Source organism: Lissotriton helveticus, chromosome 10 (assembly GCF_964261635.1).
Source record: "Lissotriton helveticus chromosome 10, aLisHel1.1, whole genome shotgun sequence".
NCBI classification, from domain to species: Eukaryota; Metazoa; Chordata; class Amphibia; order Caudata; family Salamandridae; genus Lissotriton; species Lissotriton helveticus.
Window position 1 is genome coordinate 165526606 of NC_136071.1, and position 22013 is coordinate 165548618.

Consider the following 22013-nt stretch of genomic DNA (forward strand, 5'->3'; position numbering starts at 1 on the left):
ATGTGGCCTCCGTGTACTGTGCATTACCTCTGGGTTTCCTGGATTGCAGAAGGATCCAGACTGTTTCTTCATCTCACAAGTCTGAGCTCCAGCCTGCATTAGTTGAAAATGCAGCTGGGGGCCCTCAACATTAAAAGAGATAATGGATGGAGATGGTCTGGTGACTAGATGGACCACATTCAGACTGAAAGGGAAAAGCAGCTCAGTAACTCCATTAACATTCTTCCCCTTTCACCCTCTATTCAGCTGGACATGCTGCCCACACATACCTTTTGTGGACAGAGCATTTGTCACCAGGTCAAAGGTCTTTTTATTATTTTTAATTGAAGATGTCTTGCTGTCTGTTTGCTGTCACTTTCTATCCATCCTTACATATTAATACGCTTCCTAAAAATGTCTATTGCACCATGGGCCATCCTTTGCCATTTCATAGGTGGTGTCCTCCCGTGCACTCCATCTCTCCTTTGGGCAGATTTTCCAAAGTTCCTTGTGGAAGGATCCTGCATGACCTGTGTGAATGCTGATAATTCCATGAGGCTGGTTGAGTTCCTTGAAGCTGATGTCTGTTGCACTGGGAGTCATCCCCGTATTGTTGAACAAAAGTCCTTCGCAGATTTAGTGCCCAGGAGTATCTGCCATTGGTCTAGGAGGGTGGATCCATTCCAGATTTTCATGATAATCTCTCTCTGTGTAAATTACTTCCACTTTGACTAATTCATTGTAAATTGATCACATGTGAGCAGACAGAGGACCTGGCTGGGATCGACCCTTCAGAGCAGGCTTCTCCAACGAGTAGCTTGTGAGCTATTGGTAGCTCTTCACCTACTACTAAGTAGCTCTCCTATATGCAGCCAGCCTACTAAAGGAGAAGCGTTTGCTTGGTTGAATTAATATATGTATACCAAAATTGAAAAGAGTGTATTGGAGATGAAAATGTGTGTTTTTTCTTAACTCATAAGCTGATGTCTTGAGAACAAAGATAGACTTTGGAAAATATATTTGAAGACGATATATGAGTGATAAAATAAGCAGCATCGGGGAGACTTATAACTCATATTATTACAGGGTTATTACTGACTCTTTCTCCAGTCCTTACAGACACTTTCTCCAGTCCTGAACTTTTCAGCAACAAATCGTTAGTGCAGTGAAAGAAAATAAGGACTAGAACACCTAGATTGTGTTAGGCTCTCACACAAAGTCCAGGGTTGGAAATAGTGTTCGTAATGACCAGAGGGGAGGTGATGAGTTATTTTATGTAATTTGAATTTAATATAGCGCACGACTTACCCCAGGGGCATCTCGGCGCTGTAGCGGATAGCAAGTATCGGTGGGGGGGGGAATTTAAAATAGATGTTTTTTAAGTAATTTCCTGAATTTGCAATAGTTCGCACAAGTGCGAACGTGAAGTGGAAGCTTGTTCCAAAAACAGGGAGCAAGGTATGAGAAAGCTCCCCCCCCCCCCGCAACGATCACCCTGTCCCCCATGTTCTAGTTCAACGATAACAAAGAGCAACTGCTCCTTACATAAGGTTACCGAAGGACGCCATGTCATCAGTGACCAGCAAGGTCCATTGTTGGGCTTTCCTTTTACAAATCATTCTTTACAGGTGTGTTAATGCAGTTCGTTCGTTTGAAATAACCCAAGACCATATGTCCCAGAATGCATTAGGTTGTTAAACCAAAGCCTACCCCTGAAACCATCAGTCAAGCTTAATGTTTTCTAAGACCACAACCTTTAGCTCAATTATCAGTTGACTCCTTGTCAGTTGAGGTGCAGTGCACCAATGCTGAGTTTTTGTTTAACAACCGAATGCATTCTGGGAGTTGTAGTCCTGGTTCAATTGAACTAACTGCGCCTTGCAAAAAAGAAACCCAGGACTGGAGCACTATGTTCTTGGATGTATGCGCATGGAGTGTACTAGATTTTTGAGGAATTTCGTTTGCAATGTGAAAAGGATAGACTGATTGATTGACTGTCCCTACTGCTAGCTTTACAGCGCACTTTTGCTGCCGCATTCATATATGTCTGTTTCAGCCTTGGCAGGGACCGCAGCATCTCAATAGACAGTGAGCAGCCCAGGTGCTAACACATCTCCTCTTCTGACACACAGGGCCTGGAGCTGTAGGACATCTGAGCTTCACCGAGATTCTGGACACGTCCCTCAAGGTCAGCTGGCAGGAACCTGCAGAGAAAAACGGCATCATTACAGGCAAGCATCCTCGGGTCTCCTTCCAAACACACTCACATGCGCATGGTGAAAATGAGAAAATAGACGGATAATGGGGCATTTAGGGACACCAGAGCACGGGCAGTGCAAGTGCCTGGTTTCTCCCTGAGGATAATTGAAATGTCATTGGATTGTGTTTCAGACAGCACAGGTTCTATTACCGCCAGGTGGTAATTGTGACCATGGGGAGGGGGAGCAGGCATGGCCTATAGACGTGAAGCTCCTGCAGCAGGGAATGTGTTGATCGTTTGCTTCTAACTTCACCTCTGCTGTCTTTTACGAAGCAATGACATGTTTTTAGATAGCCTTCGTACCTCACCGCTGCTGTTTCTTATCGCGGTAAATAACAGGTAGTACTGTTATCCAATTTTCTATGGTACTCATTTTATCGACCTAGGAGGATGGACGTCTGGATTTGCTTTTTTGAGATTCTAACTTGTGACCAGCAGGTTAACCCCGTTTTTCAGTGGTAAGCGTTCAACTCACTGAGCCATAAAGCCAGCATTACACAGCATCAACATGTTTAGGTTTATTGATTTATTTAAAGCATGCTGTACTATTGAATTGCTTCTAGACGCTAGATGGACCGCAGTTGTAATATTGCAGATACACGAGACAATGAAACAACAGCATCAGGGCGGACTGGGCATCTATGCTACCCGGCATTTCACCAGGGGACAAGAGCCGTTGGAATCTATATTGTAAGGACGAAGGCCACCGCCTGTGTCGTTTTCTTCAGAATCCTGGGGGTTACTGCAGGAGGAGGCAGGGGGGCAGGGAGGATGAGAAATGCGAAGAGGGAGGAAGGGAGCAGGGCTGGTCTAAACATTTTTGACAGGGCTGCTTTTGGATCCCAGTCAATTTCTGAATTGCATAGCTAATTACAGTAGTTGTCCTGGAAAATATAACAATAATTATGGATGCCTTGAGAGCCATAAACAGCCCTGCCAAGTTTCCCAGATCCATGCACGGTGTCCTGCTCCAGTCCAGGTTTTTTCTATGAATTCTGGGACTTGTAGTTTTGTTTATTCTATTTAAAAACAGGACTACATGACTCAGAAATCAAAGGGAAAAGCCTGGACTGGAGTAGAACATCACACATGGACCGTGAAAACTTGGCAGGGGTGTTTGCCATGCATAAAAGAGTAAGGTATATCACAGAACATTTCTCAGTGATACTAGATTTAGAAAAGATGCGTTTGAGCTTGATTCTGAAGGGCATAAGGGGAAGAGGCATTGCAGATATCTGTGTCAGAGGCGGGGTTAGCAAAACTAACACTCTCCTGTCGGCTCTGCTCTTGTTTATGGGCCTTGGTATGAGTCACATGTTTTTTGTGGAGTGGAGAAGGCAGGGTGGTTGGTGTTTTTCTTGTTGGCATGTTGAGCCGGATCTTTCAATGCACTTGTAGGTTAAGACAGACTATGTCGAAATGAACGCTTTTTAAATTGGCCTACCACAGCTTCACATATTTTTTAGCCTAAATATGAGGTGGCCAGCAGCATTTTGGGCGTTTTGCAGGTTCTTGATAGGTTATATTGGAGAGCCATCAAGTAGGGCCTTGCCGAAAATAAGGCGGAGACAATGGGTAAACCTGCAACTATGTGGTGGTTTTCTGGCAATATGGAAGAAAGTTTTATTAAGTAGTATACATTTTAAGATTGTGACTTATAATAGGAAAAGAAAAGCTAAAAAACAAAGCCTCAATGTTCTGGATTGTAGGCTAAAGAAAAAGTTAGAAATGGCTGAGCGATCACTCTTGGGACATATGTTAGTACACACCACATTCCACGATGTTAAAAATATATGTGTCATGGATTCAGTTAAGTTATTACGTAGGTCAATAATACAGTGGAAATTAAACACCATGTTCTCGAACGATTTTTTGACGCTTTTTTAGCTTAATGCCAGGCGGATAACTTTTTATCATACGTTTGAACAATGGTAAAATAGTTTATAATGCACCATTTAACCAGTACAGAATTAGGCGTGAATACAGTTTTGTTACTTTTTAACTAGTAAGCTATAGACATGAATTAGTTTGATGTTAGAATACTTGTTTTGAGACTATGGTTCTCTGCAAGAGGTACCGTATATTCCAACCTCCTTGCCCTCTCCAGCTCTCAACTTGTGTGGGCTAGCCAATCTCGTAGTAAAACTAGAAATTGTTACTATGGTTGCAACTGGAGTTTTGCACAGCTGGTACTAGGCATGTGAGTGCCCGTCATTTAGAGTAAGGTAAACAGTGCACTGTAGGATACATTGTTTTTTTCATTAGGAAGAGCAAGCGAGTGGTGAATGCGGGGTCTTTGAAAGTGAATACAGTACCGAGCCTCCATCCAGTCAGTGAGGTATACCGTCTAGGGGCTTCCCCTGCTCCATGTAGAGAGATCATCCTCTGACCTTAAAACAGTGGTATAAGGGACATTGAGAGTGATGCAAGCCTTCTGCGCGACCTCCCAGCCGGTTCCACTTGAATCCTGTTCCCTTGGTGAAAGGACGACCATTACAAGCTAATGGGGTAACCCAAAATGGCCAAAGGACCTGGGTGCAATACGAAACAAAAAACAATCGGTCCTATTGGCTAGGATACACAACAATACCCAATATTGTATTTACATCAAACACAATTCATATGTGTGAGAGAGAGAAAACACAATTGGACACTGTATCATAAAAATCAATTCAATTCTTTATATTTTTAGACTGAAAAATTAATTTGCATACAATCAAATGCTGTTAGGTGGCTCTTATAAGCGCATGAGAAAGTGCTTGTAGAAGTGCTCAAGTAACGTGAAAGAAGTGGAAAAGATTAATCTAAAAGTTATAGACCAGAGGGTCAGAGGCCTTGACATTGAAATCCTGCTATATCATTGGCCATTTGCAATATCAACGATAAGGGTAAGTACCAAGAAAGGTACTTGATCAGACATTTTTGGTAAGTCTTAAAATACAGCATCAGTGTTCTTCCTTGTGGGTCTTTTGACAAGAAACAAAAATGGCAGAATTACCTTTTTCACCCTTTTTTATTTAACCCTCCTCAAGACTTAGGGGCACATGCATCAATATTGCATTTTGCGATTCCTTAATTGCGAAAAATAAGGATTCGCAATTAAGGAATTGCAAACTACAATGCATCAAGAAATCGCTATGAAAATAGCGATTTCTTAAAATTCCTTAATTGCGATTCTCTAATTGAGAATCGCAATTAACGAATACCTCCCCATCCATTCCTATGGGCCTAGAGGCTCATAGGAATGAATGGAAAGACATTCTTAATTTGCAATTCACCATTAGAAATTCGCAAATTAAGAAAGCAATTTCAAGGGTGCAGGGGTGTCCAAAGGACACCCTGTCCCACCCCTGAAATCTGCTTAGAAGTACATTTTGCATACTCACATGCCCCAAGGGCATGTGTGTGTGTAAAATGGAACTTTGAAAAATGCACTTTAGTGCATTTTTCAAAGTTTTCGCAAATTACCATGAAGGTCAACTTCATGGTAATTTGCTCCCCTTATTTGCGAATTCGCAAATTTTTAGAGTTTGATGCATTGCATTTAAGGAATCTTAATTTGAGATTCCTTAAATGCAATCGCAATTTAAGAAATTCGCAGTTAAACTATGCGGTCATCAGAGCAGCATAAGTTAATGGCATAAATGACCTAGTAGACAGCTGAAACAATCAGTTGACTGCTGCAACCGGTCAAGTCCGCTTGGGTCTGAACTTTGGGAACATAGTTCGGTTTGTGTGCGTGTTGAAGTATTTGTTGAGCAGTAGGTATTTAAGGTCCAGTTTGAAGCAGGAAAAAGAGGGATTGCAGTGAAGATCTATAGGGAGTGAGTTCCAGATCCTAGGAGCATTTCCAGAGAATGAGCGTGTCTGAGTGGATTTCTTTTTCCATTTTGGTGGTATGGTAAGAAGTGAGTTGGAGCATCTCAAAATCCGGACTTTTTACTGCTTTCGAAAGTTTATACAATCTCCATTGCACTAGCAGAGAGTGCTTCAGTGAGGGAGGAATCTATCCTAAAGACTGTGTTTCACAGTGAAGAACAGAAGAGTGGGTCTTGTGTAGAGATGCAGCTATTTACAAACCATGTCTTATGAAAAGGAAAATGTGAAATTGCCCAACAGTGCAGATTGGTTTGCATAACAAAATTGGAAGTTTGCGTGTGGCAATCATCCCGGGTAAAAGCTGGAATAAGTGTGAGGAATCTGGAACCTGACTAGAAACATCGACTCATTCAACAGAATATTATAAGAAGATGTATCTGTCCCCTAAAAAGATATTCAGATTGAATTTTAACTACTGTTTGACCTGTTCGGACTGGGACCGTTATTTATTTGATTTCTTGGTTGCGTTCCCTATGCTTTGCCCGTTTTCAGAAAAGGTTCTTTTGAAGAATCAAGACAGGAGCGAGAATTAACTTGAAACAAGAGGAGAATACATTTATTAAAATCATTACCAGTAAAGGAAGGAACATCTAAAGTTAGAAATATTTGGATATACCCGACTGACCTACGACGCCGCCACTCTCAACGCACTCAATGCCGGCCGGACCCACGCCTGCTGCCGAGCCACCCCGAGACGTACCCACGGACCCTTCACCTGCTGCACCTGCAAGTTAACCTGCCCCGCACCCGCCAAGACAAACACCAGCAGCAACCACCTCAAGTGCATCTTGATCAACACCCGCTCCGTCCACAGACACGCCGTGGAACTCTGGAACCTTCTCGACGCTACATCACCGGAGGTCGCCTTCCTCACGGAAACCTGGATGAACGCCTCCTCTGCACCCGACATCGCCATCGCCATCCCGGACGGGTACAAGATCATCAGGAGGGATCGCATCGCCATCGTCCACAGGAACACCATACGCATCACGACCGACGCCAACGACTCCTTCGCCGCAGCCGAACATCTCCACTTCCAGGTTCACACCGACCCTAAGACGACCCTCAGAGGCACCCTCGTCTACAGACCCCCGGGACCACGCACACAATTCAGCGAAGACATCACAGACTTCATCAGCCCGCACGCCCTCCCCTCCACCGACTACATCCTCCTCGGGGACCTCAACTTCCACCTGGAGAACAACAAGGACCGCAACACCACCGCCCTGCTAGAAAACCTCGCCGACCTCGGACTCAAGCAACTGGTCAACACCCCCACCCACTACGCCGGCCACACGCTTGATCCCGTCTTCTCTTCCAGCAAGTACATCACCTTCAGCCACGCCACCGGACTCCACTGGACCGACCACAGCTGCGTCCACTTCAGCTTCAAAAGATCCACGACCCACCACCACCCGCAACAGGTACCTCACAGGAATTGGAGCAAGATCACCGCAGACCAGCTCACCACCTCCCTCAGCCAGAGCCCACCCGCCAACACAACGGACCCCAACGAAGCAGCCCGCAACTTCACACAGTGGCTGACCGCCTGCCCCGACGACCTCGCGCCACTAAAGAACCCTCCCAGCAGACCCAGAAGCAAGAAGGCATCCTGGTTCACCGACGACCTCAAGGACTCCAAGAAGACCTGCCGCACCCTCGAGAAAGCCTGGCTCCTCGACCGGACCACCGACAACATGACCGCCCTCAAACACGCTACCCGCAAGCACCACCAGCTCATCCGCACCACCAAGAAGAAATCCCTGAAGGAACGACTGGACAACAACGCCCACGACAGCAAAGAGCTCTTCACTATCGTCAAGGAGTTCTCCAACCCCAGCACCGGCACCAACGACATCACTCCGTCACAAGACCTCTGCGACTCCCTCGCCTCGTTCTTCCACCGCAAGATCGCCGACATCCACAACAGCTTCGGCGCCCCACCCACGCACCCAACCGTCGAACCAACGCCCCCCACCACCACCCTTCGCACCTGGACCACGGTGACCACCGAAGACACAGCCCGCACGATGAACACCATCCACTCCGGATCACCGACCGACCCCTGCACACACCACGTCTTCAACAAGGCCGACTCCACCATCGCACCCCAACTCCGGAACATCATCAACGCCTCCTTCAACACCGCCACCTTCCCGGAGAGCTGGAAGCACGCCGAGATCAGCGCCCTCCTGAAGAAACCTACAGCGGACCCCACCGATCTCAAAAACTTCCGCCCCATCTCGCTCCTCCCTTTTCCTGCTAAAGTCATTGAGAAGATCGTCAACAGACAGCTGACCGCCTTCCTCGAGACGAACGGATCCCTCGACCCTTCGCAGTCCGGCTTCAGAGCCAACCACAGCACCGAGACCGCCCTCATCGCAGCCACCGACGACATCCGGACCCTGCTCGACAAGGGGAAAACAGTGGCCCTCATCCTCCTGGACCTCTCCGCTGCGTTCGACACGGTCTGCCACCGCACCCTAGTCCAGCGCCTCAGCAACATCGGTATCCAAGAGAAGGCACTGGAGTGGATCATCTCGTTCCTCGCCGGAAGAACACAAAGAGTCCGCCTCCCCCTGTTTCGCTCCGAGGCCACCGAAGTCATCTGCGGCGTCCCGCAAGGATCTTCACTCAGCCCCACCCTCTTCAACATCTACATGAAACCTCTCACAGCCATCGCACGCCAGCACAACCTCAACATCATCTCTTACGCCGACGACACCCAGCTGATCCTCTCCCTCACCAGAGACCCCGACACCGCCAGAACCTGCCTACACGAAGGGATGAAAGACGTCGCCGAGTGAATGAAGGACAGCCGCCTGAAACTGAACTCGGACAAGACGGAAGTCCTCATCCTGGGATCTTCGCCCTCCGCCTGGGACGACTCCTGGTGGCCCCCAGCCCTGGGCACCGCACCCAAGCCAACCGACCACGCACGCAACCTGGGCTTCATCCTGGACCCCTCCCTCTCGATGACCAGACAAGTCAACGCCGTCTCCTCATCGTGCTTCAACACCCTGCATATGCTTCGCAAGATCTTCCGCTGGATCCTGACCGAGACCAGGAAGACTGTCACCCAGGCACTCGTCACCAGCCGACTGGACTACGGAAACGCCCTCTACGCCGGAACCACAACCAAGCTACAGAAAAGACTCCAGCGCATCCAGAACGCCTCCGCCCGACTCATCCTGGATGTCCCCTGACGCAGCCACATCTCCAGCCACCTGAGGAACCTGCACTGGCTCCCCGTCGACAAGAGGATCACGTTCCGGCTCCTCACCCACGCACACAAGTCTCTCCACGACCTGGGCCCCAAGTACCTCAACGACCGCCTGACCTTCTACACGCCCACCCGCCAGCTACGGTCCACCAGCCTCGCCCTCGCAGCCGTACCACGCATCCGAAGAGCCACCGCCGGAGGAAGATCCTTCTCTTACCTGGCTGCCAAGACTTGGAACTCCCTCCCCATCCACCTTCGGCTGACCCAGGACCATCTCGCCTTCAGGAAACAACTCAAGACCTGGCTGTTCAAGCAGTAGCATACCCCTCCCCCCAAGCGACTTGAGACCCTCCCGGGTGAGTAGTGCGCTATACAAATGGCATGATTGATTGATATTAAGAGTTTTAAGGGTGGGTAGAAACTTCTTTTTGATGAGTTGGAAAGCAAAGCAAAAAATGGTTGTGCTCTAGTGATTACAGAAGTATACATTTGTGTCTGCACATAATGTTATGTTGCCCCAGTATTGGAACTTTCACAGATTCCCATGCTTTTGTATCATTCCCCGTCGTCGGAATGGGAGTCTCGGTAAAAAAAAATAACATAGCAGTAGGTACAAAAGAGAAAGGAAAGGCCTAGGCCTCATTCCCTTTTGTAGCATATCCACCTCTTTTTGAAAAAGAGACCAAACTAATCAATAGCAAATCAGAAGAGCCTCACCCCTTAGAACCCTCCTGAAGGAACCTCAGAGCCTCTGATTTTCTACGGCACATTGTGCTTAGGGAGTCTCCTTTGAGCTCTGCTCAATCTCTACTCTTTCAAGTGTTTTCTACAGGATTTCTCTTCAGGATTGTTGGCTGTCCCTTCCAGGATGTCTGATAAGGAGAAGAAGAAGGCCCTTTTCAAGCCATGTTCCACCTGTGGCAAGAAAAGATTGTTTGTTGAGGACAGGCATAAAGATTGTATATATTGCCTGTATCCTGATCATAAGGCTGCGGACTGCAATATTTGCCACACCTTTTCTACCAAGACCCTCGGGACAGTGAGGGTAGGCTTCTCGCCTGGCTCCAGAAACTGAAGTCCAGAAAAGACACAGTCTCCAGTGACAGTGAAGAGTCTTCTTCAGCCTCATCTTCAAGAAGGTCAGTCAAAAGGGGTAGGGCTTCCCCTTCACCTTCTGTGGAGCGTCAATCTAAGACCTCAAAAAAGACCCCCAGAGAGTCTGAGAGCCAGGGTCCGGTCGAATCTCCTCACAATGGTGTAACGGAGAGGGAGGGACCATCTACACCGTCTTCTGGTATGAAGACTGCTCCAGCCTTCAAAAAACCATCTTCTCAGTCTTCTGAGAAGTCAGACAGGAGTTCCAAGTCATCGACGACACAGCTGAAGGCTCCGTCGACGAAGGCGTTGAAGCCCAAAGTTAAAGTGGTACCGTCGATGGTACGATCGGCGTCGACGGGATCGTCGACGGAGTCGTCGACGATGGTGACAGCAACGTCAACGAGGATGTCGACGGGAACGTTGGTGCCGATAGCGACGACGAAGGTTTCGTTGACGGCAACGACGACGAGGGTTTCGTCGACGGTGGTGATGACGACGGTGTCATCGATGACGACAACACTGACGACGCCGACAGCAGGAGTGTCGCCCATCTCGTCGTCGATGGTTCGTTCGTCGACAGTGTCTACTCCGTCGCCGACGACGGCAGCATTACCAGTAACAACTCCATCGTCGACGGGATCGTCAACGATACTGTCATCGACGGAAAGGATCACTATTTCTATGAGACGGATTACACCGGACATGACGTCTCCAAGGAAGGTTACCCCCTTGCCTCCAGCTCTGCTGTTAGAGGAGGATGATGACGACTCAGATGATAAGGATCAGGACTCATATGGATATGCACACAGTCCCAACTTCTAGTAAAATGTCAAGAGACTGATTCCGAAGGAGAGTACCTGCAGGAATGTGCGTTTCAACATTCTGCTCAGCCACATGAGTATACGAGGCAAGAGATGGTATCTGTTCCATCTTCTCTCTTGCAGGATCTCCATAACATGCTGCAGGATTACAAATCCAGATGTTCAGAGCCTGCTTCTATTCCGACTACTCAAGCCCTGCCTGTCCCTACGACCCCTGCGATGGTCTCTCCAGAGTTGCCGACTCAGGTGATGTCTCAGCCGCAAACACCGGTTACGCAAGTACCTTCAATACCACTGGACATTCACGATGATTCCTCAGATGAGAATCAAAGCTTTGATGGCAGGCCTAATCAAGCCTTAGAATGGGACGAGTACGTCATCCCGGACCCGGCTTCACCATGTCCTGATCCGGTGGACTCCCCTCCGGTGGATATTGGGGGGTTCCATAAGTTGATGGAAAGGGCGTCTAGCAGATTCACCCTACTAATGCCTTCTGTTGCCACCAAGTGTTTTCTATATGACTTTAAAGAGCCATATAAGAAGGTTGCAAGATCTATCCCTATTGTTCAGCATGTTTGGGAGGAAGGCCTTAAAGCAATGAAGAACCCAGCTATGGTGGTACCTGTCCTACCGCGCCTGGAAAAGAAATATAAGGTGCCCGAGGATGGTCCGGCGTCTTTGACGGGACACCCAAAACCGTACTCGGTGATTTCACAGGCTGCACAGAGGAAATCACGCAATCCGTCAGCTCCTTTGACTACTCCTCCAGATAAGGAAGGCAGGAGGTTAGACAACGCTGGGAAGAGATTTTCTTCAATGGCTAGTCTTTTGGTGCTGGCAGCAAATCCCTTGGCGATATTAGGCAGGTATGATCGCCAACTTTGGTGTGACATTTCGCCTCATTTAGATCAACTGCCCCAAGAAACAAAAGGTGATGCGAAGAAAAGTTTACAAGAAGGGTAAGCAACATCAATGGAGATAATCGATTGTGCCATCGACATCGCCAGAACAGCCTTTCGTTCGCTAGCTGGTGCAGCAGTTCTTCGTCGCCAGTGATGGCTCAGGGCGACTTGGTTCAGACCTGAAATCCAGAATAAGATCCTGGATCTACCTTTTGATGGCGAGGCGTTGTTTGGGAAGCATATCGATGACACTCTCCAAGATATCAAGAAGGATATCGAGACGGCTAAGTCTCTGGGTACACTTCAGTACCGAAAAGCTCAGTTCAAAGGTGCAAGGGGTAAGAGTACCACCTACAGAGGCTCATACCAGCAGCAACGGTACTCATCGTACGGATCAGGGTCACAGCAATACCACCAGCCTTATCAGCAAAGACAAGGCCAGACCTCGAATTTCTCTCGATCGAATAATAGAGGAAAACAGAATCGCCAAGGACGTGATACGTCCAGGAGACAATAGCGGCATCCCGGCTCTTCCTACCGTGCCCACCTCCACAAGATCATCTGTAGGAGGCAGGGTATCTCAATACCTTCAGAACTGGTCCAAGATAACATCAGACCGTTAGGTACTAAACATCATTCGAAAGGGCCATACTTTGGAATTCACACAAATCCCACCATCCAAGCCCCCCGCCGCCATCCCATCAAAACAGCTGCGTCTCCTGCGGTTCGAAGTTCATCAGATGTTCCTGAAAGGTACTGTAGAGCCGGTCCCCTCCTCTCAAAGAGGGGAAGGATTCCATTCCAGGTTCTTCCTGGTAAGGAAGACGCTAGAGAAATGGCGCCCCATTTTAGATCTCTGGGAGCTCAACACCTATCTTATTTCCCTATCCTTCCGGATGGTCTCGCTTCAAGACATACTACGTCTCATCAATCTAGGGGATTTCATGGCCACGCTCGAGCTCGAAGATGCGTATTTTCACATACCTATTCACCCTGCACACAGAAGGCTTCTACGGTTTACAGTAGCCAAGAGCCACTTTCAAGTCAGGCTTTTACCCTTTGGGCTTCGCTCAGCCCCAAGAATCTTCACCAAGGTGCTGGCACCGATGGCAGCGTTTCTGCGGAAGAATCACTTTCAGGTCTTCCCTTACCTGGACGACTGGTTGCTGAAGGCTCCATCCAGGGAGGTTGCGAGGGAAGCAGTCAACGCGTGTACAAACCTTTTTCAGAATCTGGGTCTTACTCTCAACAAGGAGAGGTCATCTCTGGTTCCGTCCAGGACTGCACGCTTCCTGGGGGCCATCTTGGACTCAAATCTCAGCAAAGCTTTCCCAACCTTAGAAAGACAGGAAAAACTGCGAACCATGGCAATGGTCTTAAGAAAAAGAAGGTATCTTTCAGTACGCCGTTACAAATCCCTTCGGGGAGTGATCTCCTCATGCATCCCTCTAATTCCTCACTGCAGATTGAGGGTGCGTCCTCTTCAGGAACAGCTAGACAATCAGTCGAAGCAGATTCACGGTTCATTCGATGACAAAGTGACGATCACCTCGGCAATGAAAAATACTGCCTTGTGGTGGACGAAGCAGGAAAACTTATCACAAGGTCTATCCTTCGTAAGCGATCCGTCTCCTCTGGTTGTGACGACGGATGCGTCATTGGACGGCTGGGGTGCAGTACTGCAGGATCTTCATGTCAGCGGACATTGGTCACCCCAGCACCGTCTTCTTCACATCAATCTCCTAGAACTCAGGGCTATCAAGCTGGCTCTTCAAGCATTTCTCCCTCGACTGAGAGGTTCGAAGGTTCTCATCAGGACGGACGACACCACGGCCATGCATTACATAAACAAAGAAGGAGGAACCAGGTCTCTCCCGTTGTCTCAGGAATCTCAAGAAATCTGGGAATGGGCTATCCTTCACGAGATTTCGCTGCAAGCGGAACATCTGCCAGGGATCCTAAACGAAAATGCCGACAGACTAAGCAGGCTAGCCTCAGTCAGTCACGAGTGGGAACTCAACCAAATGGTTCTGGACGAGATTTTCCAACAGTAGGGCAAGCCTTCAATAGATCTATTTGCCACTCCGACCAAAAAGAAATGCCGGTCTTATGTAAGCAGGCTTCACCATCGAGGATCAATGGGGAATGCGCTTTCGATAGCTTGGTCAGGGGCATTTGTTTACGCCTTTCCCCCCATTCCAATGATCTCGAGGCCTATCAGGAAGATCAAAGTGGAACCATGCAGGATGATCTTGATAGCTCCTGCTTGGCCGAGACAGTTCTGGTTCACGGAACTCCATCTGTTGTCGCTCGTCCCTCCTCTTCCCTTGCGGGCCATTCCGGACCTTCTCACGATGTCCATGGGGCAGATTTGGCATCCAGATCCAGCTTCATTGCACCTGACAGCGTGACTCCTGAGCAGCGAGAATACATGAACCTTCCCATCTCGAATGAAATAAAACAGGTTCTCTCCCAGGCTAGAGCCCCTTCCACGAATAAGACTTACCGTCATAAATGGAGAAGATTTTGCATTTGGTGCAGGAAGGAAGGCGTTGATCCTTTCTCTTCTCAACCTCATCAACTTCTGCCTTATCTTTTGTCCTTAGCCAAGACTGGACTGGTGCATTCATCCATAAAGGTTCACTTAGAGGCAATTTCTAGATACAGACTTTCAGCATCGGGACCTTCTCTATGGTCTTCAAGAATAATTAAACAGTTTCTCAAACGATTGTTTAGAGTTTATCCCCCAGTGAGGCCTACGCCTCCTACTTGGCAGCTGAATCTGGTTCCCACACAACTTATGAAGGACCCATTTGAGCCTATACATCGGACGGACATGAAATTCCTTTCATGGAAATTGGCTCTTTTTCTTGCCTTCACATCGGCAAGACGCATTGGGGAGCTACAGGCTCTTACGATTCATGAGCCGTTTCTCCAATTCAAGAGGAATACTGTAATCTTAAGAACTAATCCGATGTTCATACCTAAGGTACCTTCGGACTTTCACCTGAATGAACCAGTGATTCTTAAATCTTTCTTTCCTCACCCTTCCACACCAGCAGAGAGGTCACTGCATTCTCTGGACGTACAAAAGTGCTTGAAATTTTATTTGGATCGCACCAAGGAATTTCGTAAATCTTCACAACTATTCATTGCTTTTGGTGGTCCTCGTAAGGGCCTCTCTCTTTCAAAACAAAGTATTGCGAGATGGATTTCCAGTGCCATTCTCTATTGCCATTCGACAGCGGGTAAGCCGCTGACCAGCAGAATTAGAGCACATTCCAAAAGATCTGTGGGTTCTTCGACAGCTCTCTTCGCGGGAGTACACATCAGAGGCATTTGCAGGGCTGCAACATGGAGCAGCTTGCACACCTTTACGAAGCATTACTGCTTGGAATCCTTGACGCAAGAGGACATGGCTGTGTGCCAGGCAGTCCTGAGGAACCTCTTCCAATAATTGGTGAGCTTTCCTTACTATACCTCCTTCCTTTTTTCTTATGCACATTTTGTATCTTTGACGTACTGATGGCTATTGCAATGTATATTTATGCCACAAAATGTGCTTTATTGCGTACTGCTTGCTACTCTGATACAAAAGCATGGGAATCTATGAAAGTTCCAATACTGGGGCAAGAAAACAAGTTACTTACCTGTAACTTTGGTTCCCCAGTATTGGTAACTTTCATAGATTCCCATGCGCCCACCCTCCTCCCCGAGGAAAGCTCAGCCTCCAGCAGATATGGTTACTGTTACACAACGGCTGCGAAGATCTGAGGCTCTGAGGTTCCTTCAGGAGGGTTTTAAGAGGTGAGGCTCTTCTGATTGGCTGATGATTAGTTTGGTCTCTTTTACAAAAAGAGGCGGATATGCTACAAAAGGGAATGAGGCCTAGGCCTTTCCTTTCTCTTTTGTACCTACTGCTATGTTATTTTTTGTTACCGAGACTCCCATTCAGACGACTGGGAATGATACAAAAGCATGGGAATCTATGAAAGTTACCAATACTGGGGAACCAAAGTTACAAGTAAGTAACTTGTTTTCTTTCTGTTTATGTTAGGGATTTGTTATGCTTCTGTTTGTGTTGGTGCCAGAAGGTTTGCAAAGGCTAGCAAGTGCAACAGCTATTTTAGGAAGGTACACCAAATGGCTGTGGTAATTTTTGCTACACTTTGCTAAAAACATGCCACTTAGTGCGTTTCAGTGTCAAAACAGATAAGTGCAGCAGCTGATGTGGCTGACTTCTCAGCGGGGGAGGATGGTTGTCATGACGTCTGCATGCGTCACTTTTCGGAAATTCGAAGCTCAAGAGAAAACTCATGTGCAGAACATGAAAGCAGAAGTTGGCGCTTATAAAAGTACTAAGAAACAGACCAAATTTACCCTTTCCAGTGCAGACGCTGAGGTCTAGAATACACCCAGGAAAGTGGGAGAAAATAGGGTCACCTCAAACGGGTGAGGGATGAATGCGGCTAATTTCCAGTGACCCCGCTCTGCAGTTCATAAGAACAAATGAAGAGAAGCATAATGAGTCCCAATAAAACTAAGGTTAAAAAAAGTTCTAAACGTGACCCTGAAATGTTAGCCTGAAGAAAGCGAGGGGTTTTGCTGGAGCCAGTAAAGCGAGTTGGGGAGGGGGGGGCTATAACCCAGTTAATATGTATGTCCAAAAAGCCCATATCAAGTTATTTCTTAATTAATCATTTCCAAATTGGCCTTCAGATTCTTCATGATAACCATATCATCATCCGCATATAGTGACTGCAATACTCATTTAGTCGGGAGTGCAGTACCCTTTTGTAGATAACTCTACCTCAACCGAGTTGTCAACCGCTCTGTGTCTAGGGCAAAAAGAAAGGGCAAGAGAGGGCACCCCTGGTGTGTACCTTTGTAGATGAGGAATGACTGGGAAATGTATGAATCCCACTCAGTCCGTTGGCTCTGAATACAACATTTCAATGAGCCCTACGATTTTGGGACTTGCCCCTATCCTGATTAGCACAACAAAGAAAAAGGACCACTCCAGCAGGTCATAAGCCCTCCGAGCATCAAGAAACACAGAAAGGTCATTAATAGTAGGTCGAATCAGATGAATGAGAGCAAGCAGTGTTTGTAGAATATTAAAGGTTGCCCTTGCCGGTACGCACCCCAACTGCTCTGGCAGTACCAGACTCTTCATCAGTGGGTTTTGCCTGTTAGCAATGACTCTGGCAAGGATCCTGTTGTCTAAGTTCATTAGATATAATGGTCCATGGTATTTACAGTCTTTTTAATCCTTAAAAGGCGTTAATGTTGCGGTGACAGCAGCCTCTCTGGTTGTGGGGGGAGTGTACTCTTTTCCAGGGACTCCTGATATGGATCACCCAGACGCAAGGCTAGCAGTGCCTTGAACTCACTATAACATTCTGCAGTGCGCTTTTTTTGGAGCCCGGGGCCTTGAAATGAAATGAAATGAAAAGACCATTTATATAGCGCGGTAGTCACCCTCAGGCGTCCTAGCGCTCAGACATCACACTTGTTTGACAGCAGTCAGAGCTAGTCAGGTTTATTAAACAGCCAGGTTTTCAGCAGTTTGCGAAAAACGAGCAATTTTGGTTCCGATCTGAGTTGGAAGGGAAGGGAGTTCCAGAGCCCGGCCTCATTGTAAGAGAAGGAGCGACCTCCACATCTGGACCTCTTTATCTTAGGTATTTGGGCCAAAAAAGCTGTGCTTGATCTGAGCTGTCTGGTTGGGTGGTAGGTGGTTACCAGGGGTTGGTTGATAGTAGCACCTATCCCCCTAAAGGATCGATGAGCAATGCACATTGCTTTGAACTGGATCCTTTCCCTGACTGGCAGCCAGTGTAGGTCCCTGAGTCTGGTTTTGATAGAGGAGCGACGGGGGATTTGAAGGAGGGTTCTTGCGGCGCAGTTTTGAATTATTTGCAGTTTATTTAGGGTAGTCTGGGGTGCACCCAGATACAGAGCATTTCCAAAATCCAGGCGGGACAGGATTAGCCCCTGGACCATAGTCAGTCTTGCGTGAAAAGGTAAAAAGGGGAGGATTTTACGCAAGAGCCTTAATAGCCCGAAGCAGGTGGCGGAAAGCTTGGCCACCTGGCAGTTAAAATTTAAGTTGAGTTTGTCTCTGAACTAACGGACGGCGGAGCCTCAGCAATTTACTCTGAAGGGTTCCTTTGACCGCGGGTGACTTGGGGGAATCTTAGCACCAGAGGCATCCCTGGTGACTTCGTGAGAGCGTGTATCTAAAGGTGGTGATCGATACATAAAAGTAATACTGGACTCCTTCTCCTTATATCGTATACTTTGGAAGGAAAGCGTGAGTCCATCCCCGTGAGGCAAGAAGTTGTGTATATCCCTCAGGGTGGTGCCTTGGCACTCCCTGACTGGGGGGGTCCCAGTTACCAACTCCTTTACAGTACCCTTGTCCTGACGAAGCCAGAAGATACAACTGGCGGAAACGCGACCGCGACTGCGTCGACAGATAATTAACAGACAGACAATTAATAGTGTTTTGTTTCACCCTCTCCTACTTTTTGTGTTTAGGGTACAGAATTGTATATTTGTATATATTGTAATTACTTCTCTTTTGATTACTGTATATAGTCTGGTTTTTTCCCCCCCCCGGTTTTTTGACCCAATATTTTGTCCTATGTTATAATTATAATCATTTATTGGCAGAAAAGAGCATTTAAAAAAACAGGTTAATAAAGTGTTTCCTGTTATGAAGTAGTGTTGCTTAATTTATCCCTTTATACCTTTCTGTTCTACTTATTCATCTAATTGATGTTCCTTGCCCAGGTATGGGAGGGTAATATGGGCAGAACCCCTGTTCATTTCACAGTTAAAATTTAAGGGCTTATAAAGCCATATTCCTAGGCTTTTAATTTTGTCCTTCGGTATGGGGGCTGCTCCTAAACATGGGGTCCTAAACAGTGAATCAATGATGTTATATGTGGGGGTACCCAGGAGCATCAGCTCTCTTTTTTCCCTGTTCAATTTAAGGCAAGAGGAGGTCATCCAGCTGTGGACTGCTTCCAGACATTCCTTGAGTTGGTTGTGTGCGCCTTGTGGGGGATTAAGAGCCGCCACTAGCTGAGTATCGTCTGCGTAAGTGATGATTTTTACGCCAAAAGGGCAGACGATCTCAGCTAGGGGGCTCATATAAATATTAAACAACGTAGGGCTCAGGAAAGAGCCCTGCGGTACACCACAGCCAAGGGGTTTGCTGGAGGAAGTATTGTTGCCCTCAAAAACCCGAAAAGAGCGGTTAGACAGGAAGGATTTAAGCCAGGTTAGTGCCAGGCCTGTGATTCCCCTGCTGCTGAGTCTGTGCAATAAGATATTATGATTCACTGTGTCGAAGGCGGCACTTAAGTCGAGGAGGATAATGGCGGCAGAGCCTCCATTATCCAAGATCTTCCTAGCCTCCTCTGTTACGGCAACCAGGGCCGTCTCGGTCCCATGAAGGGGACGGAAGCCGGTCTGAGTGGGGTCTAGAATGTTATTAGTCTCCAAGTAATTCGTTACCACGGTGTTTATGTGTTTTTCGAGGATTTTGCTCATCCATGGCAGCAGGGAAATAGGTTGTTAATTGGCCGGGTTGTCTTGGTCCAGATTTGGCTTTTTTTAGAGAGCCTTCACCATGGCTTGTTTCCACGGAAGGGGGACAATGCCCGAGGAGAGGGAATTCTTCAATAATTCCAAGATGGTGGGTATAATATGGGTGCCGACTGAGAGTAATACACTAGGAGGTGCTGGGTCATAGGGGAAACCAGATTTCACCTGGTGCATAATAAGTTCTAAGGTGTTCGCATCCAAAAACGGGAAGTGGTTGAGTGTGGTGGGGGGTTGGGGCTCAGGTTGTAGCGGGATTTTAATATTATTCAGAGGCTGGTGAAAGGATGCGTAGATTTTTTTCTGTTTTTTGATCGAACAATTCAGCCAGGTTGTTACAGTGAGTTTGGATGTCTGAGACGTCCTGCTGTTTTTCTGGTAAATGTAGAAGCGTTTTAGCAATGCAATATATTTATTTTGGCTTGCACGCGGCATCAGCGATTTTACCCTCAAAAAAGGATGCCTGTGTGCGTTTAATACTAGCTTTGTAAGCTTTAATTGCTGTTCTATATTCAGTTTTTCTGGAGGGGGAATAGTCGAGGCGCCATTTTCTTTCTAATTTTTTACAGGTGCGTTTCTGGTCTCTGAGTTCAGGGGAGTACCAGGACGCTGTCTTGTTGCTACGTTTAGATATGGTGGGTTCAATAGGGAGCACAGAGTCAAGTGATGCAGAGATCCAATTGTTGAATCTCTCATTGGCCAGGAGGGGTCGGAGGAGCTGGAAGGTCTGGTGAATTCAAGGCCCGTCCTCCACTCAGCTAAGGGGAGTTTTGACCAGTTGCGCCCTCTGCCTTCCACCCAGCATCACACCAATAGCATTCATGATTTATTGCAGAGCAATGTTATCTTGCAGGTGAGCTCAAGTTCCACCCAATAACCATGGTAGAACAATACGGTCAAAGTATTCTGTTTTGGGAAGGCTTTATAGAAGTCTCAGGTGTGTATGAATTCTCATAGCAAGCCTTGCACTCTTGTAGTATGGCATCATGTCCCCCTACTATTTCTCTAGATGCCATTCTGAAGGAGTGAATTACATTCAGCTGATGGGCCTCCCTCAGTCGTAAGCTATGACTTTCGCAAAAAGACACTGCAGGGAGTGTGTGTTAGGAGCATACGATTTTATTACTGTGACAGGGGTGTCCTGAAATGTCCCCATCACATACAGAAGTCTACTGTGAGGGCCAGCATACATGTATGAAGATTTAAAACATAAGGACTGCCTCAGCATGCAGCTATGCCACTAGAGTATGTGCTGAAGGAGGCAAAATAGCTGTTCTACCCCAACCAGAAGTGAAGGAGATGCAGTTTCTGTCATCTGGATGGGTTTCTTGTAGCATCACCACTTCAACAGAGTGTCTTTCCAGGTATGCCAGGATCAGTTGTCACTCCTTTGGACTTCCTAAACCACTAATATTCTATGTGATTACTTCAAGTGCCCAAATTACCCCATCTCTGCTGCTCACAGGAAGATGCAATGTCTCCCATGACCCTCCAGTTCTCATAATGCTTCTGTCCCAAAACAAATAACATTACATCTTCTGCCTATATATCCTAACTTGTATTGAACCCTCTCCTTCCACCCACACTGATCACTCCACCTTTCGGTGTAATCACCCCACAACTTAGTCAGCATCTCAAAAATGATATCTGTGTGTTCAGGACTAGTAAGAGACGACCAACGCTCATCCACAGGCTCCCTTGTTTAATTAGTCCTGCAATAGTAAGAGGAACGTATCAGAGACCCTATAAATCAACCATATATGTTACCAGCAGAACCAGCATTGCCAATGTAACAAGAGATTAGACCTCATCATTTTCCTAAATATGCCAAGATGAATTCAACACTCACACCTGGGCCTTAGAAAAGGAATCCATCTCCGCCATATCGTAATCGTAATCATACATTCTTGTATAGCACCTTATCACCGTGAGGTCTCAAGGCGCTTGCTTTGGGAACCTGTCCTGATCTTTCCCTGCGAGATTACCCCTACTGGGCATCCCCAAGGTGAAGACCAGGCATCCCATCGCGGTGGAGATTAAGCAAGCTATTGCCCAGAGTTGCAGAGTGTGAACCCACGATTCGAGTAGGCACCGAGGCGAGAATTATCGAGTCCGTGGACATTACGAGCTCAGGACCCTGCCGCGTCGGGAATTGAACCATGGTCTCTGCAATCTCTGCATCCAGGTCTGCCTCCTCTAACCGGTGAGCCACACTTCTCCACACATATCAAGCTGAA

General features: G+C 47.2%; 1 protein-coding gene across 2 annotated transcripts in view; it reads left to right on the top strand.

Annotated features, from left to right (window-relative positions):
• The window catches only part of SDK1 (sidekick cell adhesion molecule 1), a 2171476-nt gene that overhangs the window by 1704001 nt on the left and 445462 nt on the right, over nt 1-22013 (top strand). For both annotated transcript variants that reach the window (XM_078665001.1, XM_078665002.1), the window contains exon 20: nt 2112-2210. In XM_078665001.1, coding sequence (XP_078521127.1) covers nt 2112-2210 — 99 coding nt within the window. The remainder of the gene's footprint in view (nt 1-2111; nt 2211-22013) is intronic.